General features: G+C 41.7%; 1 protein-coding gene across 1 annotated transcript; it reads left to right on the top strand.

Moving 5' to 3' along the window:
* Nucleotides 1-3,623: 3,623 nt before the first annotated feature.
* Nucleotides 3,624-20,160, top strand: LOC311108010 (ubiquitin-conjugating enzyme E2 D2). The gene is made up of 7 exons (XM_084150647.1): nucleotides 3,624-3,928; nucleotides 6,304-6,367; nucleotides 17,904-17,935; nucleotides 18,073-18,150; nucleotides 18,394-18,499; nucleotides 18,759-18,852; nucleotides 19,070-20,160. Exons 1-7 carry the CDS (start codon nucleotides 3,905-3,907, stop codon nucleotides 19,113-19,115), a joined length of 444 nt encoding a protein of 147 aa, XP_084006773.1. The 5' UTR covers nucleotides 3,624-3,904; the 3' UTR covers nucleotides 19,116-20,160.
* Nucleotides 20,161-21,561: the final 1,401 nt, after the last annotated feature.

Genomic DNA, 21,561 nt, shown 5'->3' on the forward strand with positions numbered 1-21,561 from the left:
CTCAGAGCTCAGAGGAGAGCATATTCATTATTGTTGAAGCATCACAAATCTATAAACGGCATCAGGTTTAGGGTATATGGCTACCAAGAAATACAAAAACACAATACCCCCTGCAGTGGTATGTCTGATTTGAGATATTTAAAAAAAACTCCTATTGTTGTTGTTTTTTGTGAGAATGCACACTAGGTACAGGTTATTGCAAGATCCAGCACAAATAGCAGTAGCCTCTCAGTACCCTAGGCTACATACTTGCACTACGCGTTTCCTCTATACCAAGAGGTCTGAACATTTATGGCACATGACATAGTGCCTGGTAGTGCACACCATGTCTTCTTCTTAAAACCTGGTTTAGGGTAGTGGGGTGTAGAGACCCATTATCAACTGAAGCGCAATAAATGAACTGCATATAATGCACGTGAGTAAGTACAGAGTATAAACATGAATAAGATGAGCATGATCTTATTTTCATTATCGTCATTATTAGGCTGCTTTCCAAATAGACCAAGGTCTATATGTTTCATGTGAAAATAAATTCAAATTAAATCAAAACAGATAGTGCATTAGTAAAGAGTTAATGCTGAATATTTGACATCCAATACAACATTACATTCTGTAAAATTGTATTTAGGGTGAGGTAATGGACTGGAGTGGCACCTATCTGCTATAATTTGTTCTGTACAGTGACACTTCATTTGGTGCTATATTCTCGCGATAAGAACGTGAAACAGTCCTTATCCCTCCATGCATAATAAAATTCATCCTGGGATATTTATTTTATTGTTTAACTGTCCCACAGAAATGTAATGTAATAACCCATATTCATAAACAGACATCATAATGATTTACCTGATAGTGGTGTGTCCAACCCATTTATATTGCAACTCATTTGCTGTGAGATGTGTTAGTAAACCATTTGCAAGGATCTCTCGTGAGTTTACAACACGCAAAATATATGCATGAAAGCCATTTTGGCTCGAATCATTCACGCGAACTATTGGGCGCGTTCGAGCAGATCACTTTTGTCAGCCTTCCAAAGTGTGTCACATTATGGGGATAAAAATTGTCCGACTTGCGCCTACATGAGGTCTGCATGAACTGTACAAAAAACCATGTGATCAAAGGTCATGAAGTTTTGACTGCAGACGACTGCAAATGTCTGCAGTTGCTCTTCACCAACTTTTAAAAACTAGGTTGAATCATGACGTCAGTGATTTTCTGGTCGGAAAGTTCCCAGTTGTCTTGAACTCACTGAAGACTGAGATTTCCCAGTTCCCAGTTGTTTTGAACACGGCATAACTCCAGTAGCCACCTCCTACATTGTGGGAGGCTCTATTGTCAACCAATCATTAGGGTGTTTTTGTTTGACCGACAGGAACATGACCAACTTTGCTTTGCCCTGATGCATGTAGGCTATAATTGAAAGTGATAGTTGAGGCTCTCTTTCACCAATTGATAGTACAGTCGTGGTCAAAAGTTTTGAGAATGAAACAAATACAAATTTTCACAAAGTCTGCCGCCTCTGTTTTGATGAAGGCAATTTGCATATACTCCAGAATGTCATGAAGAGTGATCAGATGAATTGCAATGAATTGCAAAGTCCCTCTTTGCCATGAAAATGAACTTAATCCCCAAAAAACATTTCCACTGCATTTCAGTCCTGCCACAAAAGGACCAGCTGCCATCATGTCAGTGATTCTCTCATTAACACAGGTGAGAGTGTTGACGAGGACAAGGCTGGAGATCACTCTGTCATGCTGATTGAGTTAGAATAACAGACTGGAACCTTTAAAAGGAGGGTGGTGCTTGAAATCATTGTTCTTCCTCTGTTAACCATGGTTACCTGCAAGGAAACACGTGCTGTCATCATTGCTTTGCACAAAAAGGGCTTCACAGGCAAGGATATTGCTGCTAGTAAGATTGCACCTAAATCAACCATTTATCGGATCATCAAGAACTTCAAGGAGAGAGGTTCAATTGTTGTGAAGAAGGCGTCAGGGTGCCCAAGAAAGTCCAGCAAGCGCCAGGACCGTCTCTTAAAGTTGATTCAGCTGCGGGATCGGGGCACCACCAGTGCAGAGCTTGCTCAGGAATGGCAGCAGGCAGATGTGAGTGCATATGGACGCACAGTGAGGCGAAGACTTTTGGAGGATGGCCTGGTGTCAAGAAGGGCAGCAAAGAAGCCACTTCTCTCCAGGAAAAACATCAGGGACAGACTGATATTCTGCAAAAGGTACAGGGATTGGACTGCTGAGGACTGGGGTAAAGTCATTTTCTCTGATGAATCCCCTTTCCGATTGTTTGGGGCATCCGGAAAACACCTTGTCCGGAGAAGACAAGGTGAGCGCTACCATCAGTCCTGTGCCATGCCAACAGTAAAGCATCCTGAGACCATTCATGTGTGGGGTTGCTTCTCAGCCAAGGGAGTTTGCCTAAGAACACAGCCATGAATAAAGAATGGTACCAACACATCCTCTGAGAGCAACTTCTCCCAACCATCCAATAACAGTTTGGTGACGACCAATGCCTTTTCCAGCATGATGGAGTACCTTGCCATAAGGCAAAAGTGATAACTAAGTGGCTCGGGGAACAAAACATCGACATTTTGGGTCCATGGCCAGGAAACTCCTCAGACCTTAATCCCATGGAGAACTTGTGGTTGATCCTCAAGAGGCGGGTGGACAAACAAAAACCCACAAATTGTGACAAACTCCAAGCATTGATTATGCAAGAATGGGCTGCCATCAGTCAGGATGTGGCCCAGAAGTTAATTGACAGCATGCCAAGGCGGATTGCAGAGGTCTTGAAAAAGAAGGGTCAACACTGCAAATATTGACTCTTTGCATAAACTTCATGTAATTGTCAATAAAAGCCTTTGACACTTATGGAATGCTTGTAATTATACTTCAGTATACCATAGTAACAGCTGACACAAATATCTCATAACACTGAAGCAGCGAACTTTGTGAAGACCAATTCTTGTCATTCTCAAAACTTTTGACCACGACTGTACAATGTACACCTATTTTTACAATACAGTTTGTGAGCGTGTGATATGGGGGTTGGAGACATGTTTATTTCGACATTACAAACACTTTTATAAACAATGGCAATACTGCCATGTTGCACTGAGCATCGCTGTTGAAAAACCACATCAGTGTCTGACCTTCGGCTGTCCAGATGCACTTTCCCCCTCTTCACTCTTGGACTTTCGTCTACAATCGGTTGCTTTCGCCTTACTACTCAAACGAGCCCATTCCTATCCTGTCGCCTGTTGAGAGCCGAAATGACGTCAATTGCACCGCTATGATGTCCGCGCGCAATCTCTTGCTACGTTCACGTACTAGTCGGTACTAGGAAACTCGGACATTCCGACTGGCGAACTAGTTGTAGTTATACACGTGCCGCGTTCAACGAATCAGGAGGTATGACATTTCCGAGTTTTGTAGTTCCGACTAGTATATGAACGCAGCATTAGGTGCAGAGGTCGCGTTCCCCTGCATCAACCAATGGTTGCGTGCAACGCCATCGATTGACAGATTGCTATAACATCTGATTTGGTTAGCTGATACTTAAAATACTTATCCAGGCATTGTAAGATCTGGCAGGCGTCAGCAACCCCTTGCAGAGGAACGCGCCCAATAGTACAAGCAGGGTGAGTGAGTGGTTTGGTAGCCGCTGCAGCAGGAGGAAGGAAGGCGGTTCAACCACTAGCTAGTATCTTTCAGTTTCGTAATAAAAAATATATCGGTGGGCCCGTTCTGATAGCAATCGGTGATTTGAGTATTAGACCAATATATTATTTGAGATAGGTATATTTCGAATAATTACCCCCCCGGATAGAGACAGCAACCGCCATTTTAATCGAGTATAACACGTTTTCGGTGACAGCAGCGCTAGCACAACAATGGCTCTGAAAAGAATTCACAAGGTAAGAAGGAAGTCAACGACAAGGCCCAATGTTTCGCAGTTACAATAAATAAGGGATATATTTTAAGATGTTGTCTATTAGATATGTGTCTTCTGAATGATGTCGGGATTAAATGTTGTGTGTTTAAAAGCTTGTTACCCACGGTACGGGGCAAATAGGCTCACCGCCGTGAAGCAATGCGCCTCGTTCAGTGTTCGATCCACATTTTTGGGCCGCCACCTTTTGCTACTAGTTTGCCATCTAACGTTAACTCGCCTGATTAGTAATTTGTTCTCTTTATCCAGAGAAGATCAATGTATTTTACATATCTATAATCGCAATATTAAAAATAACTGGTTTACATAATAGTCGTTTGATTGGTAGTTAGTTGGCTAACAACTTTCTTTAGGTAACTAGCAACGTAGTTAGCTATGGCTAATGCAGTCGGCGGCTAATGTTAGTTGTCTACTAGCTATCCAGACAGCTTTCTAGCTAGTTATGCTAGCCATCTAAATATATTTAATGTTTTATGTCCAGTAATTACTTAACTAACTAGATAAAACATGACGAATTTAGCTAGCTAGCGCCTAACTTCCTTTCCTAGCCTTCCACTCCACTAACTTCACAGATTTAAATGGGGCCCCGAGGAACGGAGTAATGACTGACAATTACATGTAATAAAAATATATAAAAAATTTAGCTAACTAAACATTTTATATATTTTTATTACATGTAATTGTCAGTCATCACTCATAATAGTAATCAAGCCACAATGCGTGGCAGTTAGCTAGCTAACATTGGGGCATTTGTTAACAAGCTAAAGTTACAGATTCATTACTTTTGGTAGTCATGTTGACAAAAGATGGCTAGCTAACGTCAGTGGGTACCAGGCAATCCCAGTAGTAGCTGCCATGATGTTTTTATTTATTTATGCTTTATTTAACTAGGCGAGTCAGTTAAAAAACAAATTCTTATTTACAATGACGGCCTGGCAAAAGGCCTCCTGCAGTCAGTAATACTGTCCATGATTGAGTCTTTGAATGAAGAGATGGAGATAAAACTGTCCAGTTTGTGTTTTTTGCAGCTCGTTCCAGTCGTTCCATGTGTGTGTTTTGGGGACCTTTAACAGAATGTGACTGGCAGAACGGGTGTTGTATGTGGAGGATGAGGGCTGCAGTAGGTATCTCAGATAGGGGGGAGTGAGGCCTAAGAGGATTTTATAAATAAGCATCAACCAGTGGGTCTTGCGACAGGTATACAGAGATGACCAGTTTACAGAGTATAGAGTGCAGTGATGTGTCCTATAAGGAGCATTTGTGGCAAATCTGATGGCCGAATGGTAAAGAACATCTAGCCACTCGAGAGCACCCTTACCTGCCAATCTATGGTCATCTGAATCAGGGTTAGTTTGGCAGCTGGGATGAAAGAGGAGTGATTACGATAGAGGAAACCAAGTCTAGATTTAACCTTAGCCTGCAGCTTTGATATGTGCTGAGAGAAGGACAGTGTACTGTCTAGCCATACTCCCAGGTACCCTCAGAGGTAATGGATATCTCTGGTGTCACTTGGGAAATGTTGTTTTCATTTTCGATTACCAAAAGCTCTGTAGAATGAAATTGTGTGAGATCAGGCAGTTAGATTTAATACAATTTTACTGTTTTTAGGTGCTGTTGTCACATTCCTAGTGAGGGCATGATTTGTAGAGGGTGGTCTTGGTGGGTGTGTATGTGTGGTGTATTGATGAACAGTCCAATTGAGCTGTTTAATAGAACGTGATTGATATGGACATCTTGCTATCCCTTAACATTGTGAATAATCAAGATTCTATATACACTGAGTATACCAAATATGAGGAGTAAACCCCCCTTTGCCCTCAGAACAGCCTCAACTCGTCGGGGCAAGGACTCTACAAGGTATCAAAAGCATTCCACAGGGATGCTGGCCCATGTTGACTCCAATGCTTCCCACAGTTTTGTGAAGTTGGCTGAATGTCCTTTGGGTGGTGGACCTTTCTTGATAAACACAGGAAACTGTTGAGCATGAAAAACGCAGCAGCGTTGCGGTTCCTGACACTCAAACCTGTGTGCCTGGCACCTACTACCATACCCTGTTCAAAGCCACTTACATATTTTGTCTTGCCCATTCACCCTCTGAATGGCACACATACACAATCCATGTCTCAATTGTCTAAAGGCTAAAAAAATCCTTCTTTAACCTGTCTCCTCCCCTTAATCTACACTGATTTGAAGTGGATTTAACAGATGACATCAATAAGGGATCATAGCTTTCACTTGGATTTACCTGGCCATTCTGTCATACTCAGTGTATGTATTGGTCTATAGGCGCCTACGTTCAAATAGTATTGTCATTGCTAACCACTTACTCCTGTCTCTCAGGAGTTGAATGACTTGGCACGGGACCCACCAGCCCAGTGTTCTGCAGGACCAGTAGGAGATGACAGTAAGTAGCTCCTCATTAGGCAACACAACAATACTATGACATTTCAGGCTTCCACAGCTCTCCAAAGGTATTGTAACAAGCAAACAAACAAGTAGGCTAGATGCAGAAAGTTTTTCTCAACGGTGGTGAGAGTCTGGGGCACTGTGGTTTATAAGGAATATCTCTCTCAGCCAACCAGAATCACAGAGAATCTGGACTGCATATAAAAACAAATATATATATATATATATATATATATATATACATACATACATACATACATACATACATACATACATACATACATACATACATACATACATACATACATACATACATACATACATACATACATACATACATACATACATACATACATACATACATACATACATACATACATACATACATACATACATACATATACATTTTAGTCATTTAGCAGATGCTCTTATCCAGAGCGACTTACAGTTAGTGAGTGCATACATTTTTTCATACTGGCCCCCCGTGGGAATCGAACCCACAACCCTGGCGTTGCAAGCGCCATGCTCTACCAACTTTGCAGCAATTCTACCATGAAGGCCTGATTCACGCAGTCTCCTCTGAACAGTTGATGTTGAGATGTGTCTGTTACTTGAACTCTGTGAAGCATTTATTTGGCCTGCAATTTCTGAGGCTGGTAACTCTAATGAACATATCCTCTGCAGCAGAGGTAACTCTGGGTCTTCCATTCCTGTGGCGGTCCTCATGAGAGCCAGTTTCATCATAGCGCTTGATGTTTTTTGCGACTACACTTGAAGACGCTTTCAAAGCTCTTTAATTTTTCCGCATTGACTGACCTTCATGTCTTATTAATGATGGACTGTCGTTTCTCTTTGCTTATTTGATCTGTTCTTGCCATAATATGGACTTGGTCTTTTACCAAATAGGGCTATCCTCTGTATACCCCCACACCTTGTCACAACACAACAGATTGGCTCAAACGCATTAAGAAGGAAAGAAATTCCACACACTTTTAAGGCACACCTGTTAATTGAAATGCATTCCAGGTGACTACCTCATGAAGCTGGTTGAGAGAATGCCAAGAGTGTGCATAGCTGTCATCAAGGCAAAGGGTGGCTATTTGAAGAATCTCAAATATAAAATATATTTTGATTAGTTTAACACTTTTTTGGTTACTACATGATTCCATATGTGTTATTTCATAGTTTTGATGTCTTCGCTATTATTCTACAATGTAGAAAATAGTAAAAATAAAGAAAAACCCTTGAATGAGTTGGTGTTCTAAAACGTTTGACCCGTAGTGTGTGTGTTATTGTCACGGACACCGGATAGGTGCAGTGAAATGTGTTGTTTTACAGGGTCAGCCATAGTACTACGGCACCTCTGGAGCAAATTAGGGTGAAGTGCCTTGCTCAAGGGCACATCGATAGATTTTTCACCTTGTCGGCTCGGGTATTCAAACCAGCTACCTTTTTGTTACTGGTCCAACACTCTAACCGCTAGGCTACCTGCCACCCTATTACCTTGGTGCCACACACAAGGTTTGTTCTATAATCTACAGCATCAGTGAAACGCCTCACCTATTTAAATTAGGTTTCACTTTTGGTATTGGGTCAGGTACCAGGAAGTCTGTGCAATTATTTTATGTCTTCAGTCAGGTAGGTGAGACGTCAGTCATAGCCAGTAGCATCTTGAAACTCTGTCACTGCCTTGCCATATCGGACCTGACCAGTGACCACCATAAACAGTACATTGTCAATTAATTGATCAGATTGCACACGTTTCCCTGTATCTGACAAATTACCAAAAACCAAGCCATTTTAACAGGAAGGTAATTCATTTGTGTGGAGTGACTGGTTTTCATCAAGCTGTCTGCTCCAAAGGAAGCTTCTCACTGTAACCAGTGCCTGTAATCTGGTTCAGGTTATTAATCAACCTACCAGGGTGTTTACAAACACTACAGGAGCAAGATCATCCACATGTATTGATCACAGTTTTACTAATACTGGGTTATTTAGTCGATTGTTTGGTCGATAGGCTGTTAGTCGAGCAATATTTCTTTAGTCGAGCAGTAGCAAAAACTTTTTAAGTGGTTTAGAAGACACCTTTTTGATTCGCGCCTATGTGAGTGGACTAATCCATTGTGGCGGCCTTGGGGATGGCACAGTCCATCACTAAGATGTGCTACTGAAATTGTATATGGTTATATAACCATCCGCGGTTCTGAAACTCATCAGTCCGCTTTTGAATTGCCGCCTTTTCCTAGACGATGTTGCTGCATAATAGCTAAGGTAACCAGCATATTGGTGTTGAGAACAATGTGGTGGAGGCAGCAGCGGAGTTAGGAGACGAGAACACAGCCCTTGCCTTAATTGTTTAAGAAAAGTGAGGAGAGATGAAACCCCAACTTAATTAGGTCTATAATCAATAGCCTAAAAATGTTTTATAAAATGAAAATCAATAGCCTACCTTTTTAAATGTGCCTGGCTTTATAAAGACAGATCCTGCTTCTGTTGCCTGTTTGTTTAATAGCTTACTGATTCCATGAACACGAAGCCTCACGCAACCACATGTTGGATAAACAATTTCACAAATTCGGCTGTTTTTGCTATGCTGCGTTGCAATTTTTTTTAGTTAGAACAGCCTCTGTTCTTATTTGTAATTTATTTCGTGTTTACACTGGTCCAAATTGTCCAATAAATAATATTTATAATAATAAGCCTCCTTTCCCTTGATCTCCATATTGTTATTATGATCATCATTAGAATAATAAGTAATGTAATTATGGTTGGTATGCTTAGTATAGCAGCCTTGTATTTTCACCATCGAGCTGTAGGCCTAAGAGCGCATCCTGTTTAGTCTTAATAACGTAAGTTACTTAGGCTTATTTCAATACTTACAGTGCATTTGGAAAGTATTCAGACCCCTTGAATTTTACAGCCTTATTCTAAAATTGATTATATTGTTTTTTTCCCTCAATCTACACACAATACCCCATAATGACAAAGCAAAAACGGTTTTTTAGAAAATGTTGCTAATTTATTCAAAATAAATACTTTGTTGAAGCACCTTTGGCAGTGATTACAGCCTCGAGTCCTCTTGGGTATGACGCTACAAGCTTGGCACACCTGATCCTAAATAGTCTCCCAGTCCCTGCCGCTGAAAATCATCCCCACAGCATGATGCTACCACCACCATGCTTCACTGTAGGGATGGTGCCAGGTTTCCTCCAGACGTGACGCTTGGCATTCAGGCCAAAAACTTCAATCTTGGTTTCATCAGACCAGAAAATCTTGTTTCTCATGGTCTGAGAGTCTTTTCGGTGCCTTTTGGCAAACTTCAAGCGGGCTGTCATGTGCCTTTTACTGAGGAGTGGCTTCCGTTTGGCCAATCTACCATAAAGGCCTGATTGGTGGAGTGCTGCAGAGATGGGAGAACCTTCCAGAAGGACAACTGTCTCCACAGAGGAACTCTAGAGCTCTGTCAGTGACCATCGGGTTCTTGGTAACCTCCCTGATCAAGGCCATTCTCCCCCGATTGCTCATTTTGGCCAGGCAGCCATCTCTAGGAAGAGTCTTGGTGGTTCCAAATGTCTTCCATTTAAGAATGATGGAGACCACTGTGTTCTTGGGGCCTTCAATGCTGCAGAAATGTTTTGGTACCCTTCCCCAGATCTGTGCCTCCCCACAATCCTGTTTCGGAGCTCTACGGACAATTCCTTCGAACCGCATGGCTTGGTTTTTGCTCTGACATACACTGTCAACTGTGGGACCTTATATAGACAGGTGTGTGTGTGCCTTTCCAAATCATGTCCAATCAATTGAATTTACCACCGGTGGACTCCCAAGTTGTAGAAGCATCTCAAGCATGATCAATGGAAACAGGATGCACCTGAGCTCAATTTTGAGTCTCATAGGAAATGGTCTGAATAATTATGTAAATAAGATATTTCTGTTTTATTTTAAATACATCTGCAAAATAATATAAATACCTGTTTTCACTTTGTCATTGAGGTATTGTGTGTAGATTGATAAAAAAATAATATATATATATATATTTTAGAATAAGGCTGTATTGTAACAAAATGTGGAAAAAGTGAAGGAGTCTGAATACTTTCCGAAGTCACTGTATATAGGATACTGTATCAATCAGTCAATCATTCATGTCATCACACAGCATACGAGTCATTCATCAATCAAGCATTTTAGTTTTAAAATAAAATGACAAAGCGACCCTTGAAAAATTAGCGTAAACAATAAACTGTTCCATTTCGGAAATTGCATACACGAATGAATGCGACTATTTATAGTTTTTGCTCTAATAAAGGCTTTACAAAAAACGTTACCACAGACTCTCTGGTACGCTTATAATTTATTTAGTGTTTACATTGTTCCAAACTGTCAAAGATTATATTGTAATCTAACAGCACCTGTTTGGCACACATAATATGCACACAGAGGTTGTTCCTTACCTTTTTCTTGATCTCCAGTATTTTCCACAACTAGTAAAATGTTTTCCACACATCTGACTTTCACTCGCTGTCTTCTTTTATTTTTTTGCGCAGGAATTCTGAGCCCGGCCCAATCAAATCAATTGCAGTCGGACTCCCTTTAGTCATTTGTGTGTCTTAATTATTTCATCAAATAGTGCACTTAAAGCATCAGACAAGCTCAGTGCATATACAGGGGAAATAAGTATTTGACCCCCTCTCAATCAGAAAGATTTCTGGCTCCCAGGTGTCTTTTATACACTATCTCAGTTGGTAGAGCATGGCGTTTGCAACGCCAGGGTTGTGGGTTCGATTCCCACGGGGGGCCATTATGAAAATGTATGCACTCACTAACTGTAAGTTGCTCTGGATAAGAGCGTCTGCTAAATGACTAAAATGTAAAAATGTATTTTATACAGGTAACGAGCTGAGATTAGGAGCACACTCTTAAAGGGAGTGCTCCTAATCTCAGATTGTTACCTGTATAAAAGACTCCTGTCCACAGAAGCAATCAATCAATCAGATTCCAAACTCTCCACCATGGCCAAGACCAAAGAGCTCTCCGAGGATGTCAGGGACAAGATTGTAGACCTACACAAGGCTGGAATGGGCTACAAGACCATCGCCATGCAGCTTGGTGAGAAGGTGACAACAGGTGCGATTATTCGCAAATGGAAGAGAAACAAAATAACTGTCAATCTCCCTCGGCCTGGGGCTCCATGCAAGATCTCACCTCGTGGAGTTGCAATGATCATGAGAACGGTGAGGAATCAGCCCAGAACTTCACGGGAGGATCTTGTCAATAATCTCAAGGCAGCTGGGACCATAGTCACCAAGAAAACAATTGGTAACACACTATGCCGTGAAGGACTGAAATCCTGCAGCGCCCGCAAGGTTCCCCTGCTCAAGAAAGTACATATACAGGCCCGTCTGAAGTTTGCCAATGAACATCTGAATGATTCAGAGGAGAACTGGTTGAAAGTGTTATGGTCAGATGAGACCAAAATCGAGCTCATTGGCATCAACTCAACTCGCCGTGTTTGGAGGAGGAAGAATGCTGCCTATGACCCCAAGAACACCATCCCCACCGTCAAACATGGAGGTGGAAACATTATGCTTTGGGGGTGTTTTTCTGCTAAGGGGACAGGACAACTTCACTGTATCAAAGGGATGATGGACGGGGCCATGTACCGTCAAATCTTGGGTGAGAACCTCCTTCCCTCAGCCAGGGCATTGGAAATGGGTCGTGGATGGGTATTCCAGCATGACAATGACCCAAAACACACAGCCAAGGCAACAAAGGAGTGGCTCAAGAAGAAGCACATTAAGGTCCTGGAGTGGCCTAGCCAGTCTCCAGACCTAAATCCCATAGAAAATCTGTGGCGGGAGCTGAAGGTTCGAGTTGCCTAACGTCACCCTTGAAACCTTAATGACTTGGAGAAGATCTGCAAAGAGGAGTGGGACAAAATCCCTCCTGAGATGTGTGCAAACCTGGTGGCCATCTACAATAAACGCCTGACCTCTGTGATTGCCAACAAGGGTTTTGCCACCAAGTACTAAGTCATGTTTTGCAGAGGGGTCAAATACTTATTTCCCTCATTAAATTGCAAATGAATTTATAACATGTTTTTCTGGATTTTTGTTGTTATTCTGTCTCTCACTGTTCAAATAAACCTACCATTAAAATTATAGACTGATCATGTCTTTGTCAGTTGGCAAATGTACAAAATCAGCAGGGGATAAAATACTTTTTTCCCTCACTGTAGTTGATTTGATTATATGGAAAAATACACGTCGAAAGAACAAACCATCGGTCTACCAAGATTTTTAAAGTCTGGGTCAGCCCTTGGATGCGGTAATCACAATATAGTGGCTAAATCTAGGAGAAATAAAGTTCCAAAGGCTGAGGCAAAAATAATGTACGATCATACACAAGATGTAGCTCTTATGTGGACGATGTGAAAAATTATTTGTTGGTCAGATGTGATTAATAAGGAGCATCCAGATGCTGCATTTGATGAATTTATGAAATTGCTCCTTCCAATTATTGATAAACATGCACCTGTTAAGAAACTGACTGTTAGATCTGTTAAAGCTCCATGGATTGAAGAGGAATTGAAAAAACTGTGGTTGAAAGAGATGGGGCAAAGGGAGTGGCTAGTAAGTCTGGTTGCGTATCTGACTGGCTGACTTACTGCACATTGAGAAATTATTTGACTGAAGAAACTGTATTATGAAGCCAAGTTAAATAATATAAAGAATGATGGACAAAACTTTTGAGTACTTTTAAATGAAATGATGGGCAGAAAGACTCATTCAACTTAATCTTTCATCGATTCAGATGGCTTATTCATCACAAAACAATTTATTTTGCCAGTTATTATAATGATAACTTCATTGGCAAAGTGTTCAAACTTAAGCAGGAAATGCCAACAATGAACAGTGAGCCATCGTATTCATGCATCCAATTGTATTTATTTTTTTAAGAATGAAAGAAAAGCATTGTAAGTTAGAATTTTGTAAAGTTAGTGTGGGAGAGGTGGCGAAATTGTTATCTATCAATAATGGCATTGACAACTTAGATGGAAAGTTACTGAGGATGGTAGCTGACTCTATGGCCACTCCTATCTGTCATATCTTTAATCTGAGTCTAGAGGAAGTTGTTTGTCCTCAGGCCTGGAGGGAAGCCAAAGTCATTCCGCTACCCAAGAGTGGTAAAGTGTCCTTTACTGGTTCTAAACGGTTGAAAATGTCTTATTTGTATTTATTTATTTTTGGTACTTTTTACCCCCTTTTCTTCCCAATTTTGTGATATCCAATTGGTAGTTAGTCTTGTTCCATCACCGCAACTCCCGTACAGACTCGGGAGAGGCGAAGGTCGAGAGCCATGCGTCCTCTGAAACACGACCCCGCCAAGCCGCGCTGCTTCTTTGACACACTGCTTGCTTAACCCGGAAGCCAGCCGCACCAATGTGTCGGAGGAAACGCCATACAGCTGGCGACCAAAGTCAGCGTGCATGCACCTGGCTGCCACAAGGAGTCGCTAGAGCGCAATGGGACAAGGACATCCCAGCCGGCCAAACCCTCCCCTAACCTGGACAACGCTGGGCCAATTGCGCGCTGCCTCATGGGTCTCCCGGTCGTGGCCGGCTGTGACCGGGAGGGTTTGGCCGGCTGGGATGTCCTTGTCCCATCGAGCCTGGATCTGTAGTGACGCCTCTAGCACTGTGATGCAGCGCCTTAGACCGCTGCGCCACTCGGGAGGCCCTAAAAAGATGCAATTTCTCTGTAAACAAATTGACAATACTTTTTATAGTGTGCTTATAGAGAAGGGCACTGATACAAATAACTGATTGGTTGAAAGAAATTGATAATTATAAGATTGTGGGAGCTGTACTGTTAAATTTCAGTGCAGCCTTTGTCATTATTGACCATAACCTGTTGTTGGCAAAACGAATGTATTATGGCTATTCAACCTCTGCCATATCGTGGACTCAGAGCTATCCATCTAATAGAACTGAGGGTTTTCTTTAATGGAAGCTTCTCTAATGTCAAACATGTAGGGTTTGGTGTACTGCAGGGCAGCCCTCTACTCTTTTCTATTTTTACCAATTACCTGCCACTGGCATTAAACAAAGCCTGTGTCCTTGTATGCTGATGATTCATCCATATGTGTCAGCAACCACAGCTAATGAAGTCACTGAAACCCTTAACAAGGAGTTGCACTCAGTTTTGGAATGGGTGGCCTGTAATAAACTGGTCCTGAACATCTCTAAAACTAAGAGCATTGTATTTGGTACAAATCATTCCCTAAGTTCTAGACCTCCGCTGAATCTGGTAATGAATGGTGTGACTGTTGAACAAGTTGAGGAGAATAAATGACTTAGTGTTACCTAAGATTGTAAACTGTCATGGTCAAAACATATAAAACATTAAAAAAGAAACGTCCTCTCACTGTCAACTGTGTTTATTTTCAGGAAACTTAACATGTGTAAATATTTGTATGAACATAGGATTCAACAACCGAGACATTAAACTGAACAAGTTCCACAGACATGTGACTAACAGAAATGGAATAATGTGTCCCTGAACAAAGGGGGGGTCAAAATCAAAAGTAACAGGCAGTATCTGGTGTGGCCACCAGCTGCATTAAGTACTGCAGTGCAGCTCCTCCTCATGGACTGCACCAGATTTGCCAGTTCTTGCTGTGAGATGTTACCCCACTCTTCCACCAAGGCACCTGCAAGTTCCCAGACATTTCTGGGGGGGAATGGCCCTAGCCCTCACCCTCCGATCCAACAGGTCCCAGACGTGCTCAATGGGATTGAGATCCGGGCTCTTCGCTGGCCATGGCAGAACACTGACATTCCTATCTTGCAGGAAATCACGCACAGAACGAGCAGTATGGCTGGTGGCATTGTCATGCTGGAGGGTCATGTAAGGATGAGTCTGCAAGAAGGGTACCACATGAGGGAGGAGGATGTCTTCCCTGTAACGCACAGCGTTGAGATTGTCTGCAATGACAACAAGCTCAGTCCGATGATGCTGTGACACACCGCCCCAGACCACGACGGACCCTCCACCTCCAAATCGATCCCGCTCCAGAGTACAGTACGCTCATTCCTTCGATGATAAATGCAAATCTGACCATCACCCCCGGTGAGACAAAACCGCAACTCGTCAGTGAAGAGCACTTTTTGCCAGTCCTATCTGTTCCAGCGACGGTGGGTTTGTGCCCATAGGTGACGTCTAGTGAGGACCTGCCTTACAACATGCCTACAAGCCCTCAGTCCAGCCTCTCTCAGCCTATTGCGGACAGTCTGAGCACTGATGTTAGGATTGTGTGTTCCTGGTGTAACTCGGGCAGTTGTTGTTGCCGTCCTGTACCTGTCCCGCAGGTGTGAGGTTCGGATGTACCGATCCTGTGCAGGTGGTGTTGCACGTGGTCTGCCACTGCGTGGACGATCAGCTGTCCGTCCTGTCTCCCTGTAGCGCTGTCTTAGACGTCTCACAGTACGGACATTGCAATTTATTGCCCTGGCCACATCTGCAGTCCTCATGCCTCTGTGCAGCATGCCTAAGGCACGTAAACGCAGATGAACAGGGACCCTGGGCGTCTTTCTTTTGGTGTTTTTCAGAGTCAGTAGAAAGGTCTCTAGTGTCCTAAGTTTTCATAACTGTGACCTTAATTGCCTAACGTCTGTAAGCTGTTAGTGTCTTAACGACCGTTCCACAGGTGCATGTTCATTAATTGTTTATGGTTCATTGAACAAGCATGGGAAACAGTGTTTAAACCCTTTACAATGAAGATCTGTGAAGTTATTTGGATTTTTAAAGACTTTGAAAGACCTGAAAAGGGGATGTTTTTTGTTGTTGTTGCTGAGTTTAGATTCAATGGTTGTAATGATGGTGAGCGGTCTGTCCGTCATAAAGAGATGCTCTGCTTTTTTGACACCACATTCCAAAAAGCAAGACCTGCAGGCTCTAGTTTTGTCTTGTCTTGATTATTGTCCAGGCATGTGGTCAAGTGCTGCAAAAAGGACCTAGTTAAGCTGCAGCTGGCCCAGAACAGTGGGACGTATTTCTCTTCATTGTAATCCGAGGGCTTATATAAATACTATGCATGCCAGTCTCTCTTGCCTAAGGGTTTACTTCTTAAGAAACGTGTTGACAATTCCAAGTTGTTTGCATAGTCAACTAAGGCACAGCTCTGACACACACACCCACCAGACATGCCACCAGGTGTCTTTTCACAGCCCCCAAATCCAGAACAAATTCAAGAAAACGTACAGTATTATTGCATGGAACTCCCTTCCATCTCGTATTGCTCAAATGAACAGCAAACCTGGTTTCAAAAAAACTATAAAGTAACACCACGGCACAACGCCTTTGACCTAGATATTTTGTGTGTATGTACTGATATGTAGGCTGTGCGCCGTTTTAACATTTATGTAGTTCTGTTCTTGTCTATTAATGTTCTATTTTATTTCATGTTTTGTGAGGACCCCAGGAAGGGTAGCTGCAGCTTTCGCAACAGCTAATGGGGATCCTAATAAAATATCACATGAACACTGTTTGTGAACACAATCACTAGCTAAAATCCTCTGTAGCAAGCAGTGTGCGAGCACAATGGAACATACTTTTGATGTTCTGAGACCTCTTGTAGTCAAATAGGCTCTCTGAGATTACACAGTAATTACTAAAATTCTGTTTATTGATCATAAGAAGATATGACGTTCAAAGCCATTAACAAACTGAGTGGTTCACTCAGGTAAGTGTCAAATGCCATCTGATATATTTCTGATAAATAATATTGATATTAGTCTTATCAGGGAATATAGTGATAAAATACATTGGCTTATCGGACTAGTGTTTTCTCGAGAAAACAACTACCGTAAGTGATTCCACTGTTTTTGTCTGCCTGCTTGCTTGAGAATCACTACCTGTTAACCACTCTAGCAACCATCTGATCTGGTATATACTAGCCCTGCCCTGTGCCCTCCATGTTGTGCAAGCTAGACTAGTTGTTGTTGTTGTTTTGAAAGGGGAAAATGTGACAAATTTGAGCTTTGTCACCCTTGTCCACAACTTGTTTTGGACTTATAACATCCCAGATAGGCTAGAGTAGCAACCTGGGTCTTTCCAAGAAAATGGTTGTCTAATGGTCCTAAAAATAGATGTTTTATTCCTTATAGATTTTCTCACATTTCCCAGTTTTACCTCAGGGTGGTATTGGTGCATTTGTTTAGCATGTTCTGAAGTGCTAGTTATTTTTCTTTTGTTGAGAGCTTCACGTTCATTCTTATCTTTAGATGGCATTCGGCCACGCCCCTGTGTTTTTAGGATGGATTACGTCAAATATCCATTTGCTTAACTACTGCACTGACATCATTCATGATATTATGTCAATACATGTTTTTTTATACTGCTGGAATGGTATTATAAATCTTAGTGAATGTCCAGCCCCCACGCTGGGCTTTGCCTCAGCCTGACTTCACAGCATTCATACTCACACTCGCTACACTGGCTGACTACATCTGACTGTTTCACTTCTCTATTTTTCAGTGTTTCACTGGCAAGCCACGATAATGGGACCTGTAAGTACTGTGACGACAATCACCATTATCATATTAGTTTAGTTTTTTTTGTATTTTGATTACATTTTCCTAATGACCTGTGAAGCTCTGCCAAGGTTTACATGATACCAATAGTGCTGAATCTTCTACTCTAACAGAACGACAGTCCTTATCAGGGTGGGGTGTTCTTCCTGACTATTCACTTTCCCACAGACTACCCCTTTAAACCGCCAAAGGTGAGCCAGAAATATGTGTTTGTGCGCATGCGTGTGTGTGTGCACACTGAAGTGACAGACGACATCCATTTATCCTAGTCAGTCATACACACATGCATTTGTCTGTACGTGTTTTCTCTGTGATGGCTGTACGTGTTTTCTCTGTGATGGCTGTAACTGCGTCGTTTCTTGATGCTCCTTTTCTGTACCCTTCATCTATTTTAGTTATTCCTCCTCTTAACTCAACCACGTCTGTGTGTGCAGGTTGCATTTACCACGAGAATCTATCACCCAAATATCAACAGCAACGGCAGCATCTGTCTCGACATCCTGCGATCACAGTGGTCTCCCGCCCTCACCATCTCCAAAGGTACACAGTAGATTACACCATACAATAGAGTAGATGGAAGATGTGAATTAAACAACTTTGTTTTTGTCACTGTAAGGCCGTAAAATAGGAAATGATTTTTTTGTTGGTTTTGGTACCTGTGTCTGGTGTGGTATGAGTGACTGGCTGAACTTTCTCCTGTTTGTCTGTTTTGTCACAGTAACTGCCTAACTAATTTAAGTTCAACTCTCCTTACCTTAGTCCTAAACCAATAACATCGAACCTTGACCTCTTCCCTTAGTTCTCCTGTCAATCTGCTCTCTGCTGTGCGACCCAAACCCAGACGACCCCTTAGTACCTGAGATTGCCCGCATCTACAAGACGGACAGGGAAAAGTGAGTAACTAACTATAACTCTTGCTTCAGAGGATAGTGTTCTATAGGATAGCATACAACCTCTTGAGTCCATGTGGTTAAACATAGGATTATCTCGTTAGATCCTTTAGATAATCCTCTGGGTATCTGTCTGTATGCTAAAACTGTTGAACATATAGTAATCTGGACACTTACTGTATTCAAGAACCGGAAACAAACTATTTTTCTCTGCTTTCAGGTACAACAGAATAGCTCGGGAATGGACACAAAAGTATGCAATGTAGTGTTGGCGTAGAATCATGGCGAACCACCTCTACAGCTAATGTTAGTGGAGCTTTGAAAGTGAAGAGAAAAGAAATGAAAGATCTTGTTGGTTTCCATTGGAGTGCTTTCTTTGAGCCACATCTCCCCTTAACCAGAGCACCCGTAAACTCCCTCTTTCCTGCCCTGTCCCCCCTTCCTTCACAACCAGTCCACCCCCCTCCACCTCTCCACCCTACTTAACCTGGCAGCCATGGTGTACATATTCTCAATTTGCAATCGTACCCCCCTTCTACTCCTCTCATACCTACCCCACACTCCCCTCCTTATTCCTGATCATATTCCTGATGCATGCTGGGCTACCCCTCTCCCCCCTGACGTTCCCATAGGGCCCTCCAAATGTTCTTCACTCTAAAAGCATTCCTTATCATCTGTGTGACTAGGGGGGGTGGGGAGGGGGTCTGAAATGTAGGGATATTTTACTCTGTACCTTTTTTTTTTTTTTGTCTCCTGATCTCCCAGCTATGTAGACGTGAAAGCTTTTCACATGTTTAGCCGGGGGCACTCGTGTGTTTTGTATCAAATCTAGTAAGGAATTATTTTAATCATAGCGGGCTATAAAATGAAAAACTGTTTATGGCCTTTTTGTCTGTTTCTCTTGAATTATATGAAAGGACTTGAATTGATCCACTCTCCCGCACTATTGCCATAAACAAAGATTGTTCCCGCACGCACACACATCCACACACAGACAGACACCCCCTTACCCCATTTCTCCAAGACCACCACCTTCGTTACATTCACAAACTGGAGGTTTTGGACCAGGTATTTAAAGAAAGTTTTCTTAGTTCATCCTGTGTTTTATTATTTCCCTACAACTCTTAGGTTGCATTTTTGTTACTGTTGAAATTCGAGGCTAACATCTTCAGGCTGTGGGGCTGGTTTGGGCTCTGGGTGTGAGGACAAAATGCTCCTCACACAAACAAACTCTGTATATTGAATTACCTGAGAGGCTCTTTGAGCTTTGTGTTGATTAAACTGTGTAATAAAAACCATGACTCAAGCATCCACTGTTGAGTTTCAAACATCACTGACTGGAGAGATGGATGGAAGACAGCTACTGGTTTTGCTTCTTGGGTCTTGCAATTGTTTTTTCCCGCTAAATTAAAAGAAGGAAAAAAATAGTATTTCGTGCTACCATGTCTAATATGGCCCTAATATGTAAAGTACATTTAATCACATCTTACATAAATGATGTTGCATGTAGAATGAAAAGGTGACAAATAACTGTTTATGATTTAACCTATTTTTCATCAAATGTTTCTTATGTAGTAGACTACGGTTTATCTCCCAAAACATCTAAATAAATTAACTCCGATTGTTGACCATCTACAGGAGGGTTCATCAACTAGATTCAGCTGCGGGAAGTAGCGCCTGAAAAATCACAAGTAGTGCGCTGGGCCTTTACTAGTATTAACGGGCGATATTCATCTGTAGCGCAGGCAACAACAACAAAAAATCTGCACCTCTGCTTTGCAAAAAAAGGTAGTTGTATAATTAAGAACAGTATCTTGCAGGATTCATTAGTTGGAATTGAAAGAGTTGTTGCCCTGTCACTTTCTCTGCGATTGTCATTCTAATGGAATCCAGAAAGAACAAAACCCTATCCTCAAACATTTACATCAAAAGGTGCGGAGTTATGGGCAAAGACAAAACATACACATCAAATTAAATATTTTTCTTGATCAAATAACATGGAAACAACCACTTGGGTAGTATTAATTTATCATCTTTACAAACCACTTTATTTAAATGAGCATAGGCTGGTCATCTAGGTTTGTACCTGTAGACTTTCCATCACCATGAAGAAAAACAATGCACAATACAGTTATTGACATCAAGTGGTTTGTGATGATGTGGCTCAGTTGGTAGAGCATGGTGCTTGCAATGCTAGGGTTGTGGGTTCGATTCCCATGGGGGACAAGTATGAAAATGTATGCACCCATTACTCTAAATTGCTCTGGATAAGAGCATCTACAGTTCTAAAATGTAAAAGGAATAAATAGACTATTTCGGTTTTCACATAGAAATAAGTTGCATTTGCAAAGTATTTCAAGAAACTGCACAATATATCAAGCAAGTATTTTTATATTCCACAAGTATTATCAGAATTACTGTTTTGTATAGATAATTGTCAGACTCAAGTTACGAATGCTGGTAAACACTCATACATTTAGTTTTTTCTCTCACAAAAGTAGGCCGTTACTCGTCCTGTATTAGGGGATCAATATAGACAGCGGAATACTTAAACAGATTTCCAAAATTAAAACCAGTTGGAGCTGATTTGCTAGTTTTTTTTACAGTATTTTGTGTCCAACAATTAAGATAAATATATTTATTAATTTGCTCAGAGAACTTGGGGGGGCTAAAAAATATGGGCGGGCAGTTAGGGAACCCTGACCTACAGTT

This window comes from Coregonus lavaretus (assembly GCF_964263955.1).
Source record: "Coregonus lavaretus genome assembly, chromosome: 32".
Classification (NCBI taxonomy): Eukaryota; Metazoa; Chordata; class Actinopteri; order Salmoniformes; family Salmonidae; genus Coregonus; species Coregonus lavaretus.